General features: G+C 37.8%; 2 protein-coding genes across 5 annotated transcripts in view; one reads left to right on the plus strand and one right to left on the minus strand.

Annotated features, from left to right (window-relative positions):
• Positions 1-18,769, plus strand: part of LOC128869179 (sodium- and chloride-dependent GABA transporter 1-like) — a 198,671-nt gene that overhangs the window by 116,420 nt on the left and 63,482 nt on the right. For all 4 annotated transcript variants that reach the window (XM_054111690.1, XM_054111691.1, XM_054111689.1 and 1 more), the window contains exon 4: positions 5,809-5,910. In XM_054111690.1, the coding sequence (XP_053967665.1) occupies positions 5,809-5,910 (102 nt within the window). The remainder of the gene's footprint in view (positions 1-5,808; positions 5,911-18,769) is intronic.
• LOC128869180 (uncharacterized) lies at positions 9,479-10,680 on the minus strand. Its single transcript, XM_054111692.1, has 2 exons — positions 9,829-10,680; positions 9,479-9,765 (listed from the first exon to the last, which is right to left on the minus strand). The coding sequence occupies exons 1-2, from the start codon at positions 9,935-9,937 to the stop codon at positions 9,500-9,502; spliced, it is 375 nt and encodes a 124-aa protein (XP_053967667.1). The 5' UTR covers positions 9,938-10,680; the 3' UTR covers positions 9,479-9,499.

An 18,769-nucleotide genomic window follows, 5' to 3' on the forward strand; every position in this document is an offset into this window, starting at 1 on the left:
TATGTATATATATCACATATATTATGTTAGTTATATTTGTGCAAAAGTTCAATTGCCTCTTAAATTCTTATAGTGTTACAAATGTATGTGCAACGCACTGCAGCAACAATGACCTATCTCACGACGCATTGCCTTATCATATTTATGTACATTTGAATATGCATTCAGTTTTTCCTTTGCCAAACGAATTTTTTTTCATTTTACATATGTATATTACAGGGAATAATTCATATATGTATGCATTTTATAGATAGTATAAAACTTCGAAATTTAAAAAAAATAAAAGAAAACTTCAAAGAAACGTATTTGCATACATACATATATGGGACAACTAAGTTCTATTACATCTTTAATAAATATAGTTTGCAACTGAAGCAACATGACCTACCTCACGAGCATCGCCTTATCATATTATATTTTATGCAATAATTAGGGAGTAAATATTCGAATGGTAAAATTTTGCAAATGCTAAAACAATTTCTTCTGCATATGCATCGACGTATTTGCATGTGCGTATATGCACACTTGATGCCCTAACCTATGTCGTTCAATTGATCAAATCAATAAATTCTTTATAGAAAACGCTTCATTACCAGGCACACAGGAAGATGGCATATGCAAATATAAATATGTTTAGCGTTTTCTATAGAGGATTTTGATTCAGTTGAAGGAATTCAACAAATTTTACAGACACCACCAGACAGACAGACATAACATATGTATATAATTTTGGATGATTTGGAAAAATTCAAATATATAGGTCATATTAAAAAGCTACCTAACATTCTTTGCTTCTAATCACCAACAAATTCTTATCGACTGCTGCTAAATGTACATAATTCAGCCCCTTACTGTTAACTTTTGGTGAAAAATGTGTCTGTGGTGAAAAAGTCTTCGCGAGACGAGTACCTTTTGAAATTCCGTACGTTCCTGTCATTGAGACTTCTCTATACATTAACGTTCTCTGGCGAATGTTTTCGTTTCGGCATTGTGGGAACACACTGAACAATCCAATGTGGCAACACCAGTATTCGTAAGGAAGTTGTCACGAATTCCTTTTTGTTTTCTTTTTCGCAGTTTTGTCGCAAGAACTTTTTGAATAATCATTTTTCTTTCTTAACTGAAACCAGAGCTTTCAGAACCTTGAATCGATTAACACGGAAAGCACTTTTCTTTACTAAATTTATAGTTTGTAAAGTTTGTATCTTTTATTTGAATAAAGAAGTTAATAGTAATATATACCATATATACATATATGTGTGGCACATTCATGTCCCCACATAATTGGTGACCCAATCAAATAATTTTTCGCAATAAGATGTCGAACACAGAGGACACTATTGAACAGGATGGTGCATGCAACGGAGATTCCGAGGCAGATTTCCAATCCCTCAGAACTCACGTAGACCGCATGAACGCATAGAACTACCTCCATTCTTAAACCAGCAGGCGCAACTATTGTTCGCTGCAGTAGAGGCGCAATTTCAGCTTCGCAGAGTCACATCCGATGCAACCAGGTACTATACAGTCATCGCTCGGTTGGATCAAGACGCACTAATCGTCGTGGAAAATTTAATAACCAACCCGCCTACAAACGATAAGTATAGTACATTAAAAAATGCACTAGTGAACCATTTTGCACTCTCACAGAGTCGCCGTTTCAAAATGCTGTTATCTGGCGTAGAGTTGGGCGACCGACGCCCATCCGAATTACTCGCAGAAATAAATCGTTTGGGAGGAGATAAACTCGACCCAGCATTCGTTCGAGTTATTTGGTTCGAGCGACTCCCGCTACAAGTCCAAATGGCATTAGTGGGAAGGGATCATGAGGATAACACCCAAATCTCGCAGCTGGCTAATCAAATAATGGAGGTGCAACGCAACGCAAATGACCAAAACCTTATGCCAGTCTCACGAAAAGTCTTAACCAATTCTCTACAGCAACAAGTCGACAAACTAACTGAGCAACTGGAGAAGTTAATCCTTGAGCGCAGTAACAATAACAGCAGTGGAGCCAGCAATCCATTGCCAAACGCTTCCTATCCCACACCACTCGTACGTTTCTACCACCGCAGGTTCGGGGCACGCGCTAACAAATGCACAAAACCCTGCGCATTCGTAGGATCGACGAGCACCAGCGGCGATACAACACCTCGTCGACTTTTCATTTACGATCGCAAAACAGGCATGAAACTCCTCGTCAATACCGGCGCGGATATTTCTGTCACCCCACCTCCACAAGGAGTCAAACTACCACCAAGAGCACTTCGACTACAGGCAGCAAACGGCACCAAAATCGAAACGTATGGAGATAAGCCCCTCACTCTTAACATAGGACTACGTCAACCGATTCGCTGGGTATTCTGAATGGCCAACGTACCGTACCCCATAATCGGTGCAGACCTCCTACACGAATACGGGCTTATAGTGGATCTGAAACAAGGCTGTTTAATTGACCGCAACTCAGGTAACCGTAGCGTCGGCTCATATGCATCACTAGCAGTCACCAACATTACCACACTCGCGCAAACTAACAGATTCAGCAACATTCTAAAGGAGTTCCCAGAATTGTTGGGCAATCCGTCAAACCGTACGGCAACCAAACACTCCGTCAAGCACTTCATACCACCATGTCTCCAACGAGTCCGCCAACTATGTCCGGAACGTCTCAAAATCGCAAAAGAAGAGTTCCAACTCATGGTAGGTTTGGGTTACGCGAGGTCATCGAACAGTTCTTGGGCCAGCCCCCTCCACATGGCAAAGAAAAAGAACGGAGATTGGAGACCATGTGTAGACTACCGCAGGTTAAACGAGCAAACTACCCCGGACCGGTACCCAATTTCTCTGCTCCATGATTACTCTTCGAACCTGGCAGGGAAAAAGCTTATTTACTAAAATCGATCTCAGACGCGCATTTCATCACATACCGGTAGCAGAAGAGGACATCCCCAAAGCTGCCGTAATCACCCCATTCGGTCTATTTGAGTTTACCTCAAAGCCGTTCGGGCTCCGTAAGGCCGCGCAATCGTTCCAGCGTTTCATCAACGAAGCCCTGTCAGGACTCGAATTCGTTTACGCCTACAGCGATGACCTACTGATAGCATCAAACAGCACCCAACAACATGAGCAGCATCTCCGCCTAGTTTTCCAACAACTCAGCAAATACGGACTCTGGATAAACGCCGATAAATGCCATTTCGGAGCTTCCACCGTTGATTTCCTAGGCCACCGCATAACGCCCAACGGCTCCGCGCCACTTCCAGATCGTGTCTAAGCATTACATGACTTTCCGAGGCCTAAAACTATTTCAGAATTAAGGAGATTTTTAGGGGCCGTTAACTTCTATAGAAGACACATCAGTAGAGCCGCCTCCATTCAAGCACCACTCAACGACCTTCTTAAAGACTGTAAGAAAAACGATCGCCGACCAGTTCCATGGACAACAGAGTCCGAAAAGGCTTTCGAGGAGGTGAAAGAGAAGCGCGCCCAAGCAACCCTCTTATCACATCCGATTTCTGACGCTAAGCTTCGAGTCACGTGCGACACTTCTAGCACGGCATTAGGAGCGGTTTTCGAGCAACAACATAACGGCACGTGGCAGCCGCTTGGGTTCTTTTCGAAGAAACTTTCGCCAGCACAGAAAAACTATAGCACATGTGATATGGAACTGACAGCGATTTTCGAAGCAATCAAGAACTTCCGGCATTGGGTCGAGGCCCGTGAGTTCACTGAACCGATCACAAACCGCTGATTTACGCATTTCGACAGCAGTCCGATAAAGCTTCTCCACGCCAATTAAGACAACTGGGATTCATTAGTCTATTCACCACAAGAAAAGAGCACATCTCTGGCTCGGACAACTACATAGCGGACACTTTTTCGCGTATTGACACAATGCATACACCGGTTATGATCGACCACGATGAGTTATCACGAACCCAAGCAGCAGACGATGAGCTAAAACAATTACTTGTGCATAACGAAACATCACTTAAGTTCCAGAAACTAACCTTTGGCTTGGATGGGCAGGCAATCTACTGCGATGTCTCCACCAACAACATGCGTCCATTTGTGCCGCTAGGGTTACGTCGCAAAGTCTACGAGGCACTGCACAACTTAGCACATCCCAGCGGCAGATCCACCCCTAAAATCGTCGCACAACGATATGTCTGGCCGTCAATGAACAAAGACATCACCGAGTGGGCCAGAAACTGCATCCCATGCCAAGGTTCCAAGACAGCGCGTCACGCGCACACAACATCTGCAGCATTTCCAGAGCCCAACGAAAGGTTCGACCACGTCCACCTGGATCGGGTAGGTCCATTGCCAGAATCGCAGGGGTTCAGGTATTGCCTAACAGCCGTCGATCGCTTCACCAAGTGGCCTGAAGCAATTGCAATAAAAGATATTACAGCCAGCATCGTTGCCAGCGTATTCTACACACATTCGATATCACGCTTCGGATGTCCCAAGTTGCTAACCACGGACCAGGGTTCACAATTCGAAAGCGCACTTTTCACAGCACTCTCACGATTAGTCGGAGGTAAACGAATCTGTACTACAGCATACCACCCAGCTTCAAATGGCCTAGTTGAAAGATGGCACAGCGCATTGAAGGCAGCAATAATGTGCCATCAGACCCGGCAATGGACCCAGGCGCTACCCACCGTTCTCCTGGGACTTAGAACATGCTACAAGGAAGATCTAAAAGCCTATCCAGCAGAATACCCCTATGGCTCAACACTAAAGGTGCCCTGCGAGTTCTTCACAAACACCGATCCGCCAGTGGACCCTCATAGTTTTCTAGACGAATTCCGTTCACATATGCGAAAAACAAGGCCCGCTCCGACAACACTCCACAACAAGCAGAAGACATTTTGCTTCAAAGATATAGAAACCAGCACTCATGTATTCCTGAGAGTTCATGCAGTTAAACGGTCGCTCGACCAGCCATACTCGGGTCCCCACAAAATAGTTAAACGCATCGACAATAGGCTCTTTACAATATGGGCGGAAATGGGCGAGAAGTCACCGCCAACATAGACCGTATCAAACCCGCTCATTTAGCCAGTGATGATATTTTTGGAAGTGCTACCCACCTTAGACGCGCATTGGTCAACTCGGAGACACCCCTTCATCTTACAACATCAACGAGTCTACCACTGCAGCAGAGATCAACACATGCGCCAGATAGCCAACGTTAAATTAGGCTTTAAGAAGTCCCACATAAAGCCTCATTTAGGGGTAGTATTGTGGGAACACACTGAACAATCCAATGTGGCAACACCAGTATTCGTAAGGAAGTTCTCACGAATTCCTTTTTGTTTTCTTCTTCGCTTTTTTGTCGCAATAACTTTTTGAATAATCATTTTTCTTAACTGAAACCAGAGCTTTCAGAACCTTGAATCGATTAACATGCAAAGAAATTTTTATTACTAAATTTATAGTTTGTAAAGTTTATATCTTTTATTTGAATAAAGAAGCTAATAGTAATATATATATATTTATATGTGTGGCACATTCATGTCCCCAAGGCATTACATTCGCTCGCTATGGTTCCCAGTCAGTTCGCGGAGTTTCTCCGTACTCAACAATATTCTTATTCCCATTCCAAAAAGTGGGTGGCAATACCTGCTAATTTTTTTTTAAGTTTTTAAATGCTTTAATGCCTCTGGTTTATATTATATGTTGTAGTAATTGAATTTTAAATTTTTGCTATAAGATTAAAGCACAATAAAACAACTTCAGTGTTAATTAGGCAATACTCAATCAATTCATTTGGCTTTTATGATTTGTTTTTTATTTAAGGTATCGGTTATGCTGCTGCTGTAATGTCCTGTTGGATGAATGTATACTATATCGTAATTTTGGCGTGGGCTGTATTTTATTTCTTCATGTCTATGAGAGCAGGTAAGAGCAATATACTTGTACTATAAGTATATCACAAAAACTAATCAATATTTATGATTAAACTCCATTATGACAACACAGAAATTCGGTGGAGAAACCTCTCCCTCCGAAAGTTTATAGCTAAGTTTAAATGTCTCTATTTACATTTCACAAACATGTAATTTCTCCTGGGTCTGTTTGTTTTGTACTATTATGGTGCCTAATATCAGACTTGTCAAATTCGAAAAAGAAAATAACGGTTTTGGGAAGATGTCACCTTATTTATTCCATTCGCCTTGACACTTATCCAATCGGTCGCTGTTCAGATGGCAACGAAGTAACATGAGCAATGAATGCGTTGATTTTTTTCGTATGTCACCAACACAGTCTAAGTTTTTTCGTAAACAAACCTCTGTCATAACACCGGTCACGTTATAAATCAGGTGACTCCTTCAAAATCTTCGAGAGTCGGTTAACGGTCTGATGTTAGCCCCACCTCTTCATTCTGTGGCTAAAAATTGCCATTAGCTTATAGAGGATGTCCAGTGGCAGGTTTTAAATTTAAAGTTTCTCCCTAACCTCTGAGCGTATGAGCGGGAGGAAACCGCGATAACTTCACGATGCAGTATTCGACGTTAACGGGATGCCCGAAGTTAAGATTTGATTCGTTCATGGGTGTGAAGGTTTCGTGGCAAACAGACCATGGCCGAAGCCCAACCGGACATCGAGAACAAATGAAAATTGTGAACTTGTCGCTACGAATTTCCACGGTAACCCGCGTCGGTCCGTGCGGCTGCCCTGGGACTTCCAAATACTATGTGCATGAAATATTGAGGAAGGATCTAAGACTTCACACGTTCAAAATTCAAATCCTATAAGCGCTTAGGTCTAACGATTACAATTTGATTTAAAATTTCTGGGAGACAATGTTGGAGCGCACTTGTTTTCTTTGTAATATGATAGTTGTTGAAATACATTTTTATCACTTGTAATTCTTTTGTAAAATGTAATTGTAAATGTAGTATATTTACATAACTAGTTTGCTTATGAGCACGAATGAGAATATTTAGCGAATCGTGATATTTTTATGTGTGCCCGTTATGCCTTTGTTTTTCTGCGTCGCACAGTGCTTTCTGGGCAGGAAAATATCAAAAATGTTGTTGTCCCAAATGTAGAAATATTTGGTATTGTTGGAATGCTTCTAACCCTCCGGCCGAAAATTTCAATGTCGCATAATTTTGGAGCGGGAAATGACCTGATTATCTCACCTAAAAAAACTTACAGTAGCGAGGGTCCGTCACCCCAAGTTTCAGTATTGTGAGTGACACGAATAAAGCGAGCTCCCGGACTTTTAGTACCCAGTGTGCAGTTAACGCCAGATTTTTGGTACGTAAAGTATACTTGTTTATATACAATATATATTAATAAATTTTGTTTTCGCAGTATAATGTATTTATGATAAATAAATAATTCTTTAGTGTGGCCTTGTGAAAAATAAACATGTGTTCATGGTGAGAATTCAATTATTCATGCCGTTTCTCCCATGTTATCTCGAATTTTACCGGTATTTTTTTTCAGGTATCACAATAATTATATTCTTTTCATGAATGCAAGAATAAATTTTTTCTATCAATTTATTATAAAAGGCCACACTTATAAGAAATTTGAATTTTTTACGAAGTCGCTCTTAATTTTTATTTATATTCGAATATAAAAAATTTATATTAAAATATAAACAAAAAAGCTTTACGGCGGTTATATATAACTCTTGAACCATCAATAAGTGTAACATAATTTTTCAAAAGTTTGAGTAACCAAATATTAATAAAAATATAAGTCGGACTTTAAAGCACTGGGTCTGGGTCCGACCGTGCCGGAAAAAAATAACGTGCCGGCGGACGTCTAAGAAAACAGTTTTTAATCTCATCTTAGTCTTACTTCCTTCACCAAAAGTATGAAAGTAATGAAAAACATATTCGACATTTGGATCGGCGTACTATAGTCCACTAATGAAACAATTTTTAGCAAAATCCATCTACTCTTTTTTCATATTTTGGTCCACTTTTTACATATATTGAGGCGCAGCACTATGCGACGTTTAATGTTTGTGTATCATATATGAGACGTTGTTCGTCTCTATACTTCGTCGCGACGATTTGCCTTTCCTCTTCTATCCATTACCTTCTCCACAAAAATGAGGCTCATAACATGTTTGGGTAGGAATGAGATGCCAATTCTGGCACCCTCTCCATATTGCAGTTGCTCTCTACATTATTTACAAAACACTTGTTACACTCCAAGTAACAAAATTAGCAAACGTTAACACATTTATTCCAATTTTTAATATATACCTATTGATATAAAAAGTGTCACAAGTGAAAATTAGGAATAAAAAATTCTGCGATATATTAACATTGGCTGCATTTTTAATTTATGGATTTTAGTTATCGGAAAAGTCGCCCTAGGAACCTAAGGACATTATTATTTAGGTAATTAGTAATTAATGTTCACCCGACCTTTTTCGATTGGTTTAATTATGCCAGGTACTAAACAGTTAATGCCAGAAATCGATGTTTCCTTATGTTGGACTACTTGTTTAGTCTATCCAAGTAAATGTATTCTTAAAATATTATTCCTTTTTGGATAGCTAAACTAGTATTTTTTAGTTTTTAAAATAATTTGTAGAACAGTTTCCATACAGATTTTTTTTAATATTGTGAAGTAGGAAACGCTGAAAAATCATAAATTCAAGACTTTACCAAGCCCCCATTTTATACAAGTTTTGATGATTTTTTATTAATTGACATATCCTTTAACTAAAAGCAGAAAAAAATAGAACACCAACCAACCAAACCTACATTTCAACATAGTTGGCGTACAAGCAAAATATGAAATATGTTTTTACATAATCCACACGCTCGAGTATCTCGAAAAGGATAAAGTTTTAGGCATGATGCCATACAGCTAAATTAATGAGAAATATTCCAAAAAGTATATGCCGTCTCCGAAGAAGGCGCGCGATAAACACTTTTCACAGAGCCACGATTTTCCTAATACAATTGTACGTTTGGTAAACGTTTTGAGGCGTAAGTCTTACCATGATGAAATGTCAATGAATATTCAAAAGAATAATGTATTTAGTTTGACAGTAGTCACGCGAGATCTGTCGAAAACCCCTATTGGAAAAAGTACCAGCAATCTGGTATACTTTTATCATAGGTGGGCACACTGCATTATAAATTTACTGCATTACAAATAGCAGTAAGCAGTAAAATTTTACTGATTACTGAAAAAAATTTGCATTACCAGTACACTTTTACTGATTACTGAAAAAAATTTGCATTACCAGTACACTTTTACTGATTACTGAAAAAAATTTGCATTACCAGTACACTTTTACTGATTACTGAAAAAAATTGCAGTAAAAATATTTTTTTACTGATTACTGAAAAAAATTTGCAGTAAAAATATCTTTTTACTGATTACTGAAAAAATTGCAGTAAAAATATTTTTTTACTGATTACTGAAAAAAATTTGCAGTAAAAATATTTTTTTACTGATTACTGAAAAAATTGCAGTAAAATTACTGTTAATATAATTTTATTTGCTATTAGCTATTAGCCTTTCTTAACACAAGCATTTCAAAATTTGCATCGCTGAGTTTTTGCCTTCTAGACTGATTTACAATTCCAGCGAATGAAAACAACCGTTCTACAGGTGCAGATGACGGTAATGGGGTATTATATTTTAAAAATACGTTTTTAATAGCCTGATATTTATTTAGGCAACTTGTTGTTTCTTCTCGTTCAGCCAGGTATAATAGCGTTTCTTGCAGATAATTTTCCGAGTCAGTGGAACCACATTGTATGCTAATATCTATTTAAGTAAATATATGCATAAAACAAATATTTAATTGAAAACCAAGTGTAAACAGTTTACCATTACTTTCATCCCCGAAGTCAAAAAATGTTTTTTGAGGTGGTTGAGGTAGAATACGAGTTTTGGTACAGGCTACTTTTCCATACTTGACCACATAAGTGTTGAACATTTTTTTAACTTCCTATTCTGTTTGCGTTTTAGCTGTTTCTAAAAGAGCTTTCACAAATCGCAACTTAATGTCAGGGATAGAAATAGCGGCAATAACAGCATCCCAAGCGTCAGGCTGAATCAGGAAGTACTTTTCAAATCTTTTAAGCAAAGCTTCATGCATTTTTTTGCTACTTTCGGTTAAATACTTCAAACTTTTAGGCTCCAAACGACGCATTTTTATACTTAAGGACACTATAGTGGGTATGAAATAACCAAAATACATGGTCTTTTCACCCTGAAGGAAATCGATTGCTTCTGCAATAGGTCTCATAAGCTTTACGTATTCCTCTAAGTACTCAAGCTCACCACTGAGAATGGTAGGAATTTTTAAACGGAAACACAATTCTGCTAAATTGGTTTTGTGCTCCAGTAACTTATTTACGGAATCATAAAGCGAGTTCCACCTTGTTATGCATGGAGTTATTAAATTCGCATTTATCACTCCATTAACTACTTCTGCAGATTTCGGTCTATTGCATTTATTCCAAAGTTGTGTGCATCTGTGCAGTAAGAAAATATGTAAATATAAAAAATTTCAATTAAATTGAAGGATTTTTTGCCTTTGGAAAGATCTTTTGTGAATATCTTTTATATCCTGACTTGAAGAATTCATAATTTTGTTGAAATCGGTTGAAGCCAAAAGATTTAGAGTGTGGCTCGCACAAGGAAAATGTTTCGACAGACGTGGAGTTACAGATCGAAATTGATAGCAAATAAAATTATATTAACAGTAATTTTACTGCAATTTTTTCAGTAATCAGTAAAAAAATATTTTTACTGCAAATTTTTTTCAGTAATCAGTAAAAAAATATTTTTACTGCAATTTTTTCAGTAATCAGTAAAAAGATATTTTTACTGCAAATTTTTTTCAGTAATCAGTAAAAAAATATTTTTACTGCAATTTTTTTCAGTAATCAGTAAAAGTGTACTGGTAATGCAAATTTTTTTCAGTAATCAGTAAAAGTGTACTGGTAATGCAAATTTTTTTCAGTAATCAGTAAAAGTGTACTGGTAATGCAAATTTTTTTCAGTAATCAGTAAAAGTTTACTGGTAATGAAAATTAAATTGCAATATCAGTAAAATATTATATTTACTGCATTCTTACTGTTACTGCAAAGTGCCCACCTATGACTTTTATATATTTATTTACATATTTTGATGATTTTAGGATTATAGGATCTTTACGTATATTATCCGTTAAATTAAATGCAGATATTATATTAAATCATATTTCAGAGGCTGTCTTAAATCGTTAAGAAAAATATTTATGTATGAGAATAAACGTACGATTTTTACGTACATATGTAGTCACGAAGAACGAGTGCAGTGTGAGACGGTGCATTATCGTGATGCAAAAACCAAGACACACTTTTATTAGCTCGGGTTGTATGTATGTATGTATGTAACGGAATCTTTGAGCTTAATTTTTACTGGCTTCTAAAAATCTGATCGACTTGGAACACACAACATAGATGACTAGATGGGAAACTCTTTTTCTCGTGAGAGCGCTGAAAAATGTGCATTTTTTATAACATTTGCCAATATTGCCACACCGGTAGAAACATGAATTGGGTATTTTTTTAAACAAAAATTGGGAATTTTTAGTTTCCACACCACCATTGAGGTTAGTATTTAGTGTGCGGTTGTGTAATAGTATATTACTCGTAAACACCTACATACCTATACTAAAAATAAAAAATAGTTTAAAAAAAAACTAAAAAACACGCTTTTATTGCTAATCGAACTAAAAAGTAGAAAATAAAAAATAGTTTAAAGAAACTAAAAAACACGCTTTTATTGCTAATCGAACTAAAAAGTAGAAAATAAATTTTAATGACAAAGGGACCTATAATGAAGTAATAGCAAATCGAACGATCAGCCATAGTCAACTACCTCAGAACAGAATTATAACAAAAATTAAGATACAAATAGAGTAATTCAAATTAGAGTTAAAAGCGTGGGATGCATTTTGCTTCACTTTCATAACCCTCTGTACATAGGTAGTTGCCAATAGAATGATTGTAATATTTACTATATCAAGCATAGTTGCAAACAACCGGAGAAAAAAGAAACAATCTTCCATTTCCTCTATGATTGCCCTGCTCTATGGAAGGACAGAATGTTAACCCTGGGTAAACCGCTGTTCGAGAGTCTCGAACAACTGCCTGGCTTAGTTATCAACAACCTGATAAGGTACCTGAACCGCACAGACTAGATATAGACATGCTGTAAATAACCTTTAAACAAGTTGGTAACGAGGATGTGGCAACACAATTGTGCGGAAGCGCTAGTTGGATTTTGGATGAATCACCACTTAAACCAACCAAACAACTGGAAAAAAATTTCAGAAAAATCTTTTTTTGACTGATTATTAATTATTGAAAAAAATTGCAGTAAAATTGTTCACGATTAATTTGGTTTGCATTATCAGTATGAAAACTGTAATGCACTCTCATCAGGGAAATTAAATCATTTATATTTGTACTCAATAAATATTTTTAGTTGGCTTATATTCCTTTCCTCAGAAAAAGAAGAGGAACGTATGGCACACTAAATACAAAAGAGACAGAACTTGAAATCGAAAATGTCCAGCAAAGGCTGAAATAAAAATGATGTGAAAATATATTTAAGGGGGAAGTCTACTGTGAATTTTTCAAAAAATCGATTTTTTTTTTATTAGCTTAAAAAATACTTTGAACCCTCTTAAATAAGGTACAATATGTGTTACAGCTGGCTAAATTTTTCTTCGTTAAAATTTCGACCTTTTCCCGAAGCGCTCCAAAGCGCGTACCTGCTATACTGAAACTTTAAACGCATTTTTCTCGAAACTAAGTTTTTGTATACGGTGTACACGATATCTCGAGTTCTGATAAATGAATCAGCTTAAAAATTTAATTATATATTCTCTGTAATAGTGTCTCTCGTCTGACATAGGATTTTTTTGATATCGTTATTTGTTAAATTGTTATAAACAATAGCAACATCAATTTTAGGCAAAAAAAAGAAAAAAATTTCAAGAATTTTTTTTCAACGCCAAAATTTTTTATCGACATAATCCTACGTCAGACGAGAGTCAATACTATGTATATGATAACAATATTTTGTTTTTTTGTTTTAGATCACCGAAACGTAAGATTTCATGTACACCGTTTAGGCACCTAAGAAAAGCGGACCTGCGCTTGCAGAAGTGCCACAGCGGCCATTTTGAATATTTTGACGTAAAATTTTTTTTTCAAAAACTTAAATATATAATAAAGATAAGAGTTTAAATAGATTTTATGTACGAGCAATATTTTGTTAGAAATAAAATTCGGAAAATAAGCCTGTTTTTTCCCTTGTCACAGTAGACTTCCCCCTTAATATTAAGAACGGATTGAGATCATTAATAAAGAAAGTCCACCTTGCATGAAATATAATCTTAAAACAAATTTTATTACGACTATGATATATTAGATATAAACTATGAATTAATACACAGAAAACCAAGGTTCAGAATCTTGAGTTATGACTCTTTGCATTTCGTGAAAAAATGAAATCATCACTTCATAACTGTAACTGTCGTACAATTCACACAGAAAATTGTATTGAGAAGCATGGTCATGTCACCCGCATGAACAAAGACGCTCCAGCTAGGCGAGCCTAGGCAACGGTACCCGGAAAAGGAAAACATCTTTGTTGATAAGACCAATTGCTGCAAGACCTGTCAGCGCTCGGCATTTCCAGCTGACACCAGCGAGCGCAGGACAGAAAGATCTAACAAACTACTTTGTTTTCGGCTGTAGCGCCACCTAAGTAGATACTTATAAGTAGTTTTGAAACAGCAACAACCCAAAGAGAAGATGAAGTCAAAAATGTTCAACACTTATGTGGTGAAATATGGAAAGATAGCCGATAGCACACAGTGTAGTTGCACTGACCCGGAAAATTATCTTCAGGAAACGAGATGAACCAAGTTGTTTAAATAAACATCAGGCTATTAAAAGGCAAAAACTCAGCGATCCAAATTTTGTCTGTATTTGCTGTTGTGCTTGATTTAAGAAAAGCTTATATCGTATGTATTGCTTGTTAAAGAAAACAAATATTCTCATTTTCCTAAACAATTTGTTGAATCTAGTGGTTGGGTTTTGATGTGTAACTACCAGTACCTATTTTCAGTAATGAGTAAATATTTTACTGATAATGCAAATCAAATTACATTATTAACATTTTTACTGCAATCAGTAATCAGTAAAAAAATATTTTTGTTGCAATTTTTTCAGTAATCAGTAAAAGTTTATTGGCAATGCAAATTAAATTTCATTATCAGTAAAATTTTACTATTTGCTATTTGTAATGAAGTAAATATATATTGCAGTATGCACATTTATGTTTGATAGGGTTACGGATAAGGAATAACATTTTTTCCAATCAGTTTTTCCCGCTAAAAATTGTGATATTGGCTTGGCTCCGTACCAATCATAGGAGGAAAAGGATGTTCTAAGCGGGAAGTGGCCGCTGTTGTGTTGTTCGTCTAATGAAAGAGAAGAAAGGCTGGAAGCTATAGAACAAGGATGCAAGGATGATATCAGGATGGGTGAAGGTTTGGTGTGTGGAAAAATGTGTAGGTAGGCCATCGTTTAAGACAATGAGATTTTGTGTCAAAATTACATCTTCAATAGTATTTCCTCTTCTATTGGAATGTTCGGAGCCCCACAATAGGCTCCAGGTATTGAAATCGCCCAGGGCTTGAAATTTTTTTAATTATATCGGTAAGCTTTTTGTATGTAAAGTTTTATATAGAAGGAATATAACAATTAATTAAAGACATTTTTCTTCCAATAGCTCCTCAATAGCTAGGCAGGGAATATTAGATCAGATAGAAATTTGTTTATGATTAAAGGATTTCATTATAAAGCAAGCGATTCCTTGCTTACAAGTGTTATTTTGGGTCAGATTGTGAAAAAAGCTATTATAATTATTAATTAACTTTTTTGTTGTTGGAATATGTGTTTCCCACTGCGCCACAATTATCAGGTTGAATCCATTGATTAATACATCCTTGTTTATTTATGTAGTTATTAAGTAGTCCATTAATATTCCATTGTATTACGTATATAACTTAGTCTTCTTTTTGGGGTGAGCTTTCTGTATTCACAAGTGGAAAGCTGGAAAGAATTAGGCTGCGAAAGGAAGGAGAAAATAGTGGGTTCGTGTAGTAATCGACTGAGTTATTTTGTGTGTAGTCATGGTATTCGCGTTATATTCATTTTCATTTATATTTGCATTGTTGCTATTAGAAAATATTTGCTTGGCTTGTGGGTTATATATTATATATACATATATAATTTGCGCTACACCCTTTTTGGTTGTTTGGCCGAGCTCTAACTCCTATTTGTGGCGTGCGTCTTGATGTTGTTCCACAAATGGAGGAACCTTCAGTTTCAAGCAGACTCCGAACGGCAGATATTTTTTATGAGGAACTTTTTCATGGCAAAAATACACTCGGGGGTTGCCCTTGCAGACCGAGGGGCCACCGCTATTAGAAAAGCTTTTTCTTCATTTTGGTGTTTCACCGAGATTCGAACCTACGTTCCCTCTGAACACCGAATGGTAGTCACGCACCTACCCATTCGGCTACGGCGGTTATTATTCTGGTACAGGGTAGAGGAGTACCAACAGTGGGAGTGGGTGATGGTACTTCCCATTGTGGTATTATTTGTTTTGATGATATTTACATTTTTAGGGTGGGAGGAGATTTGCTCTTCTTGGTGATTAGTTATATTTGATGTGTCCATATTCCTTTGGATTTCTGCTGGTATTTTTTATTACATTAGAGAAAGAGGGCGAAAAGTCATTGAGAGTGCGGGTATTTGCATTTTATGTTATCTTTTATGTAGCCTAGCACATGCTGCATTTATTTTCAGTTTTTATTAGAATAATTTACTCCATTTGCATGAATTTTGGGCATGATTTACTAGAGGCAGATGATCGCATGAGCAATTTTTACAAAATGTACAATAAATGAGCATGGAATTGGCGTGTGAGGTGGAAGTGCACATGAGTCGCATACTGAGGTTTTGTTGCATCATTTAGTTGTGTGTTCAACGATTGGACAACTTTTACACCTCATCAGATTCGGGAAGTAAGGTCTGACTTTAGAAGTGTACTTCTAGTTTTTCTATATTAGTATCTGATACAAGTCGAATGTGAGCAGCACTACTCCACTAGCAACAGTTTGACCATCATAACGTTTAAGCAATTTGTAGACTGACACAACACTGAGAGAAAGGAATACTTCTTTTGTAATTGATTGTGCGTATGGGGAGGTCTCATCCGAGCGTTTTTTAATCTTTTTATTGGGGGGGATTTTTAAGTGGCGGGTCTCAAACCCAGCGCACAACCAGCTATCCTGGAATGTTTCGCCTTCTCACGTTAGCTCACTTCCGAACGGGTGTTCGGAAGCTACCCAGAGGATACAAGGGCTAATCCCAGACGTTGTGAGCTTCTTCAACCATATGCAGAAGAATCGTCCTGGCCACTCCTAAGTGAATGGCGATCAGTAACTTTCCCCACTTGCGTGGAATTCTACATATGGAAACATTCTCCAACGTATGGCGCAGAAGCGTGGGCGATGAAAACATCCGATGAAGCGACGCTTGGAGTGTTTAAAAGAAAGATTCTGCGCAAGATTTTTGGACCTTTGCACGTTGGCAATGGCGAATATCGCAGGCGATGGAACGATGAGCTGTATGAGCTTTACGACGACATTGACATAGCGCAGCGAATAAAGATCCAGCGGCTACGTTGGCTGGGTCATGTCGTCCGAATGGATACAAACGCTCCGGCTCTGAAAGTATTTGATGCGGTACCAGCTGGTGGTAGCTGAGGAAGAGGAAGGCCTCCTTTGTGTTGGAAAGATCCGGTGGAGAAGGACTTGGCTCCACTTGCTGTGTCCAACTGCCGCCGGTTGGCACGAAAAAGAAACGACTGGCGCGCTTTGTTAAACTCGGCCAAAATCGCGTAAGTCGTTATGGCGCCAATTAAGAAGAAGAAGAAGAATTGATTGTGCGTTTTGTATTGGTTTTAGGCTTTTAGATTACGGGGCGAACCTGTTATCTCCAAAGGGGGGATTCCTGGAGGAGCATTTAATTTTTTCTACCGCAGAAAACACTGGTGGTAATATGTTTTAATTACCAAATAGAAGTTTGATATAAGTAGTTAAGTAACGGCGCTAGATAAAAAACACTCACGCATAGAAGGCGAAAGAAAAACACCGATACCACTATTGAGCACAACCGTACGCTTTAAGTGTCAGTCGATGGCTGTAGGTGAGAATTGTTTTAGCATTTATTAGGCACGAATTCGATCATTCGTGTATTTACTCCCTAATTATTGTATGTAGATATTATAAGACGATGCGTCGTGAGTAGGTCATAGTTGCTTCAGTATATACATATGTGTAATACTATATTTATTAAAGATGGAATTGAGCTTACAGTTTAGAAGATAACTTAGAAAATGCATATATTTTTTCCTGTAATAAGATGTAAGTTGAATAAAATTTCGTTTGTTAAAGGAGAAATGCATATTGAAATGCCTTTGCAAATGCCGCCGGCCATTAGGTAATTCGATTTCATACAGAAGCCAAAAACTGTGCAGAGCCATTATACTTACATATACTTAGAGAGAATTCTCTGCACTCGGCTCTGTTAAGAATTGCATATAGAGCAATAGAGCATCGCCGGAGGTTGTAATCATGACACGCGTAATGCATAAACATACACTTCTTTGCAGCCTGTGTATATCCATAGGACCACAGCAGGTTTCAGACCCCAGGTTTACCAAAGACTCTGCGGCATTGCTGAAAACGTCTTAATGCCCAAAAATCATTGGAACAGTGCACTTTTATAATATCGTCCACCACGCTTTTACTCTCGAAAGTTGGCGCGTCTTTCGACTGACCAATAGCTTTCCAAAGATAGATGTCAAAATAGTATTGTTGCCCTTTGGACTGAAGACCGTCTTGTTTCTCGGTATGCATCTCTACCCTTATTCCCTTTGCTACCACTCTCGTGAATGATTCGCCAGACGTTGACGGAAGAGTGTCATTCGATATTTGAGATCCCTTAGCCTTTGCCTTGTCAGGTAAAGGTTTATCTGCCTTGGATTGGGTCGAGGATGCAGGCGTTTCCAACTTCCGTCTCTCGACTTTCCTCTTCTTTGTCTTCCTCCTCTTCCCGGTAGTTGCCAGAGTGCAACGTTACAGAGGAATGCTCTGTTCTACCGAGGTAATGCTTCGGCTTTCTTCGCCTTCTGTTTTCTTCGTTTGATCTGCCTTGTGGATAGACGTAGATGCTGGCGTTCGAATCTCCAATAACTTCAGTCTTTTGAGCGGTACTTATTTGATGCGCACCAGGTTTCGACGTCGGTGTATTGCTTTCACCCACTCGGCTCTCCATTGACATAGCCCATGTGCCATTTTGCACCACTAGTAGTGTGCTTCCTCCGGAACTCTGGGTGTCAGTTCTGGTCATAAGCAATGTGGGGTTCGGGCCTGCAGATCCGATGCCCGAGCCGTCCATTGGAGGATTTCCCAAAAGTGGGTTACCTCGTGCAGAAATGTCCTTGGTTAGCCTCCACATTACAGAAAGGAAATGATTTTCCTTCCGGCAGGTTGTCAACACAACATGAAAGTATCCAAAACATAACAGATGTAATTGTCAAATGGGATGTTGTAGAACATTGCTTTAAGTGTGGTTCTGAATAGCACAAACGGGCAGATTGTAAGGAACCTACTAAGTGCTTGAAATG

The sequence above is a fragment of the Anastrepha ludens genome, chromosome X, assembly GCF_028408465.1.
Source record: "Anastrepha ludens isolate Willacy chromosome X, idAnaLude1.1, whole genome shotgun sequence".
NCBI lineage: Eukaryota > Metazoa > Arthropoda > Insecta > Diptera > Tephritidae > Anastrepha > Anastrepha ludens.